Raw genomic sequence first — 6,008 nt, forward strand, 5'->3', positions numbered from 1 at the left:
TAACGGTGCCGTTTACCTAGGGCACTCAGCTGTGCACACGCCGCCAGCGAGGCCGCAAGGCGAGGGACGATGCTTCTGTTGGAGGCAAGGTTGAGTCGGAAGTCTAACAGACACGTCACCAAGTCCATGGATGGGCAGGAGAGGACGCAGCGGTCCGAGAGGAGTTCCTTAGGGCCTGTGAATGAGCACTGTGAACATCCCCGTGTTTCAAAAGCTAGGGACCACCCCATAAGAAGCCAATGAACAAGGGCGGCTCCACCCAGCCCCACCCACCAGAAGGCAACAGCTGATGTGCCCACGCCTGCCACTGCAAGTCGGTGAGCCTCGCTCTTCACACTCACACTTCCACTGTAAACCAAAAGCCTTGAGAACTGCACCAGCAACAACTCCTTCCACACCAGGTGAGGAGTGTGTGCCCGACAGCTGGGACAGTTCTCTGTGTTCTGTTCCACGCCTCAGTGGGGCCTGTGGGAGCACTCACTCCAACACAGCAGAAGGCAGGCCGTCAGGCACTACGTGGAAATGTGCACGCGTCCGTGTTGCTCCAAAAACAATCCACAGCCAGTCATCTAACCTTGATCGCCAGAAGCCCCTCCCTTACCAGCAGCTGGCATGATGGGATAGACGGTGAAGCGCCAGCCCCAGCCATTCACAGACCCATCGCTGATGAACTTCCACTTTAACTCATCCCCCGGGATGCGCAGCTCACTGGACCAGTCGGACCACTCTCGGCCTAGAGGAGGAAAGTGCACCCCGGGGTTAGCTTCACCCCACCATCCAATCAACACAAACCTCCTTAGACACAAAGCAGGGTTTCTGTCACGTGTGAAGAGCTAGTTCCTCCAATCCAAGCTCTCCCAAGCTGAAGTGTACAGTGACACATCACTCTTGGGATTCACATTTTCATACATACCATTCTTCAGCAAACACTCATTCAGCCCCTGTACCAGGTACCCAGGAAACAGGGCAGGCGGGAGGCACTGCCCTGGCAGAAGCCACCACCCAGTGGGGAAACGACCCCACACAGCCAGGATACAGTGAGTGGCCTCCGGGTCTCCAGCACACACCAGGCCAGGGGCCATGGGGACGTTCCCTGGGAAAGCTCTGGTACAACCAGGTGGCCTGGCAGCAGAAGGAAGAACCCTAGCTGTCCCAACAAAGGGCCCATGTGTGTGGTTCAGCACGGCCCAGGGGAGGTCGCCCTCGAGGGAACAGAGGGCCTGGCTGCTGTGGACAGGAGCGGTGGTGCATTACAGCATCTCAGAAGGCCAAGAGAACCCTGCTCGATTTCTGCTTCAGAAGGACCATCTGGCAGCAGCTCAGGGATGGCCCATAAGGACTTTCTGCTGGACGCAGAAAAACTGTCATATCCAACAACACTGCTGAAAACTACACTGGCAGACATCTGTCAAAGCACCAGAAAAACCCACGCCCACCAGGACCAGACCACTTCATGCAAAGCTTTACCTAAGTAATGCCGTGTGAATAAAGCTTTCCTGGGACACAGCCACACCCACCCACGGGCATCCAGTCTACATGTTGTTATGACACAGGCTGCATTACCCGGCCCTTTACAGGAAACACTTGAGATGAAGGACAAAGAGGTCTCAAAAGGTGCAAACACACCCCTGCACTGCCAATTCTAAAATACTCGGTAAAACAGCATTTCACAAACCCCCCCAGATGTCCTCATCTGCGCCCGCTGGCCTCATGGAGCCTAGTAGCAGAGACAAGCCAGACACGTGGCTGCCTCCATCTACATACAGAAGTCACTCCACACATGGCCACGCCCTCACTGTAGCCGTAAGAAACAAACCCCTTGAAGAAGCTCTGCAGTATGCCAACCACGACCTCGCACGAGCCCTGGCACCCCACACATCTCCAGCACCTTCTGCAACTGTCTGGTGAGGCAGAGCCCATCCGACAGGGATAAGGTGCACATATCACAGATAATTACTGTACTTAAAAGTATGGGGAAGAGGCAAGCAAACCTACTGTGTTTCACAGCTGAATAGCGTTTTGTCCCTTCCTCAAGACTTCCATGAGAATACAGCAGCAGCATTCTGTCCTACAAATGTGAAGGTTTGTGTCTGCGGAGACACAGGTGGGCAGATGATGCCCTGCTCAACCTCCTGTCCTTACCTGACCGCACGGAGACAATCCTGCCTCAACCTCCTGTCCTTACCTGACCGCACGGAGACAATCCTGCCTCAACCTCCTGTCCTTACCTGACCGCACGGAGACAATCCTGTTGACGCCATCCATGATTGTGAGAGGGTCGTGGCGCCTCTCCGTGGAGCACTGCCGGTCAAATTCCACCCTGAGTCCTTCTGCACCTGGAGGACAGAACACAAAACATAGCAACCACTTCAGATCAGCACCCAAAGTAGAAACAGTGCACCAAGGAGAAACAGTGAAACTAAAACCACGTTTAACAGTGAATGAACAGCAGAAAGTCAGAAAGAACTGGCCTCAAATACAAGCATCTCAGACTGACCGCCCCTTTCCCCAGCTCATCCCCACTGAAGATTATGTCTGTGGACTGCAAGGCCAGAAAACACTTCCACTTGGCCAATTTGTTTTGTGCTGTCACTCCTGGGCAGACTTTCCCACTGCAACCCCACTCCCCGATCAAGCTTTACAGCGAACCTCACACTGACCAGGGGCTGCGGGAATGCCCAAAGTGCAGCCCAGTCAGACGGCAGTTGTGGGTCACCTGGGGAGTGAGAAGCACCTCAACTCCTGGCGTGTCCAGAGAACTGGAGAATTGCTTGGTGTGGAGAACACGCATGTCTGGTGTGAGAGGTGTGCAAGCAGAGGTACAAGAGTTTTCCTTCAGGCTGGAAGATCTTTAAGGTCTAGCAGAGGATGGCAGTGAGGGGCCAGGAAAGAGGTAGGCGGGGAAGGAAGGAAGGAAGGAGGAAAGATATGGAGCAGGGGCTCAGGTTCCCTCCTACGGTTACAGGGTTGAGAGGCTCGGACTGGTTTTAAAACACTATCTCTGGATGCTCTGTTGGGGCCTGATTCTGGGGAGACCACAGGAGGTGGGGAGTGGAAGCAGGAATACAGGGAGGCAGCTAGGATGTGACTGCTGGGATGATAATCAGGTGAGACCCCATGGTGCTCTAGCCCAGAATGTCTAGAGTGAGGGAGAAATGGGTGAATTTGGAATATATTTTAAAAAGCAGAGAAAACAGGATTTGTTGGTGGACTGGATATAAAGTGAGAGAGAAACAGAAAGAAAAAGGGTCACAAGATTTTCGTCTAGGCAAATGTTGACTAGGAATATCCTTTGTTCTTTAAATTTCCATCATGAAGTAATACTTAAAGTTTAAAAACGCTTTTCTGGGCCAGAGGCAGTGGTACACGCCTGTAATCCCAGCACTTTGGGAGACCAAGGCAGCCAGCTTGCTTGAGCTCAGGAGTTCAAGACAGGCCTGGACAACATGGTGAAATCCTTTCTCTATATAAAATTTTTAAAATTAGCTGGACACGGCCTATAGTCCCAGTTACTCAGGAGGCTAAGAAAGGGGGATCGCTTGAGTCCAGAGGTTGGGGCTATAGTGAGCCAAGATCGTACCACTGTACCCCAACCTGGGCGACAAAGTGACAAAGCTTTTCTGAATCTCACCTCATTCTAAAAGTTCAAGAAAAATTATTTCACATAAAAATGAGCAAGATAAAAGTATAAGACCAAATACAATAAAAAGTTATTGTAAGAAAAAGGGAATAGGCTGGGCACGGTGGCTCACACCTGTAATTCTCAACACTTTGGGAGGCCCAGCTGGGAGAATCGCTTGAGCCCAGGAGTTTGAGACAAGACTGGGCAACACAGAGAGACTCGTCTCCGCGAAAAATAAAAATAAGTTAACCATGCGTGGTGGCACAGCCTGTAGTCTCAGCTTCTCAGAAGGCTGATGGGGAAGGATGGCTTGAGCCTAGGAGGTCGAGGCTGCAGTGAGTCAGAATCATGCCACTGCACTGCAGCCTGGGTGTCAGAGCAAGACTCTGTCTCCAGAAAAAAAACAGCGAGAATAAGGAACAAAATAACATCCCTATAGGCAATAAAAGCAGGCCAGAAAGATATGCCCACAAAACACATCAATCCTGATCATTTCAAAACAAATAGAGTGAAATTAGAAAAATGATACAAGACATGAAAGAACCACATAAATCAGACAGGAAAACCAAAAAAATTAAATAAAGCTGAAGACAGAATTACAATGAAAACAAAACTACATTCCAATGGAGACTAAAACAGAGTGTAAAATAAATACAGCAGATGTTACCTTAAGGAAAATAGGAAAAAAGGAGAAAATTGTTTAAAAAGAAACAGAGGTAAAAGGTACTTGAAAGAGAAAGTAACCAACATTAACTCTAAAAGTCATGAACTATCCAATGCATGGATAGTTTTCTAGGGACCAAGTGTCCCTAGAAAAGATGCTAAGCAAGGTTACAGAACAAACACTGCAGATTGCAATTCAAGAGAATTGCAAAACAGACTTGGGACAACAGACTAAAGGAGCACCACTTACCCGAGAACGTCACCAAGAACGGCCGCGCGAAGGCACATTCTAGTAAAATCACCGAAAAAACACATGCGGCTTCTCACAGAGAACACCAAGAATGGCCGTGCAGACACACATTTCTAGTAAAATCACCAAGAAAACACACACGGCTTCTAACCAAGAACATCGCCGAGAACGGCTGCACGGACGCACATTCTAGTAAAATCACCGAGAAAACACATGCGGCTTCTCACCAGGAACATCACCGAGAACATGTGACAAACGCACATTCTAGTAAAATTACCGAAAAAACTCACAAGACTTCTAACTGGGAACATCATCGAGAACGGCCACACTAATGCACATTCTAGTAAAATTACCAAAAAAACTCACAAGACTTCTAACTGGGAACATCACCGAGAACGGCCACACGAATGCACGTTCTAGTAAAATTACTGAAAAAACACACGGCCACACAAACATTCTAGTAAAATTACCAAAAAAACACACACAACTTCTAACTGGGAACATCACCGAGAACGGCCAACTGGGAACGTCACTGAGAACAGCCACACGAATGCACATTCTAGTAAAATTACCGAAAAAACACACACAACTTCTAACTGGGAACATCGCCGAGAATGGCCACATGAATGCATATTCTAGTAAAATTACCAAAAAAACCACAGGCAACTTCTAACCGGGAATGTCACCGAGAATGGCCACATGAACGCACTTTCTAGTAAAATTACCAAAAAAACACATGCGACTTCTAACCAGGAACGTCGCCAAGAACGGCCACATGAACGAATTCTAGTAAAATTACCGAAAAAGCACACACGATTTCTCAAGAACATCGCTGAGAACAGCCACTGTGACTTCTAACCGAGAACATCACCAAGAATGGTCACACAAACACCCATTCTAGTACAGAACGGCCACAAGAATGCACATTCTAGTAAAATTACCAAGAAAACACGCGGCTTCTAACCAAGAACATCGCCGAGAACGGCCACACAAACGCACATTCTAGTAAAATTACCAAGAAAGCACACGCAGCTGCTAACCAAGAACATCGCCAACAACGGCCACACAAATGCACATTCTAGTAAAATTAACAAGAAAACACAAGCGGCTTTTCACCAAAACGGTCACACGAACGCACGTTCTAGTAAAATTACTGAGAAAACACACGTGACTTCTAACTGAGAACATCGCCAAGAACAGCCACACGAACGCACCTTCTAGTAGAATTATCGAGAAAACACACGCAGCTTCTAACCCAGAACATCACCGAGAACGGCCACATGAATGTACGCTCTAGTAGAATTACCGAGAAAACACACATGGCTTCTAACCGAGAACATCGCCAAGAACGGCCACACGAACGTACATTCTAATAAAATGACTGAAAAAACACACGTGACTTCTAAGGGGAAAAGATGTTATCATTTTCACATTTTCACAGAGGAAAAAGACGTGACCCAAGGCTTTAACACC

General features: G+C 48.5%; 1 protein-coding gene across 1 annotated transcript in view; it reads right to left on the bottom strand.

The window, feature by feature from the left end:
• LOC105497431 (HECT and RLD domain containing E3 ubiquitin protein ligase 2) overlaps positions 1-6,008 on the bottom strand; it is a 222,446-nt gene that overhangs the window by 38,394 nt on the left and 178,044 nt on the right. The window contains exons 71-73 of the mRNA XM_071067311.1: positions 2,229-2,336; positions 602-733; positions 17-175 (exon numbers count right to left, since the gene is read on the bottom strand). Of these exons, the coding sequence (XP_070923412.1) occupies positions 17-175; positions 602-733; positions 2,229-2,336 (399 nt within the window). The remainder of the gene's footprint in view (positions 1-16; positions 176-601; positions 734-2,228; positions 2,337-6,008) is intronic.

The sequence above is a fragment of the Macaca nemestrina genome, chromosome 7, assembly GCF_043159975.1.
Source record: "Macaca nemestrina isolate mMacNem1 chromosome 7, mMacNem.hap1, whole genome shotgun sequence".
Classification (NCBI taxonomy): domain Eukaryota; kingdom Metazoa; phylum Chordata; class Mammalia; order Primates; family Cercopithecidae; genus Macaca; species Macaca nemestrina.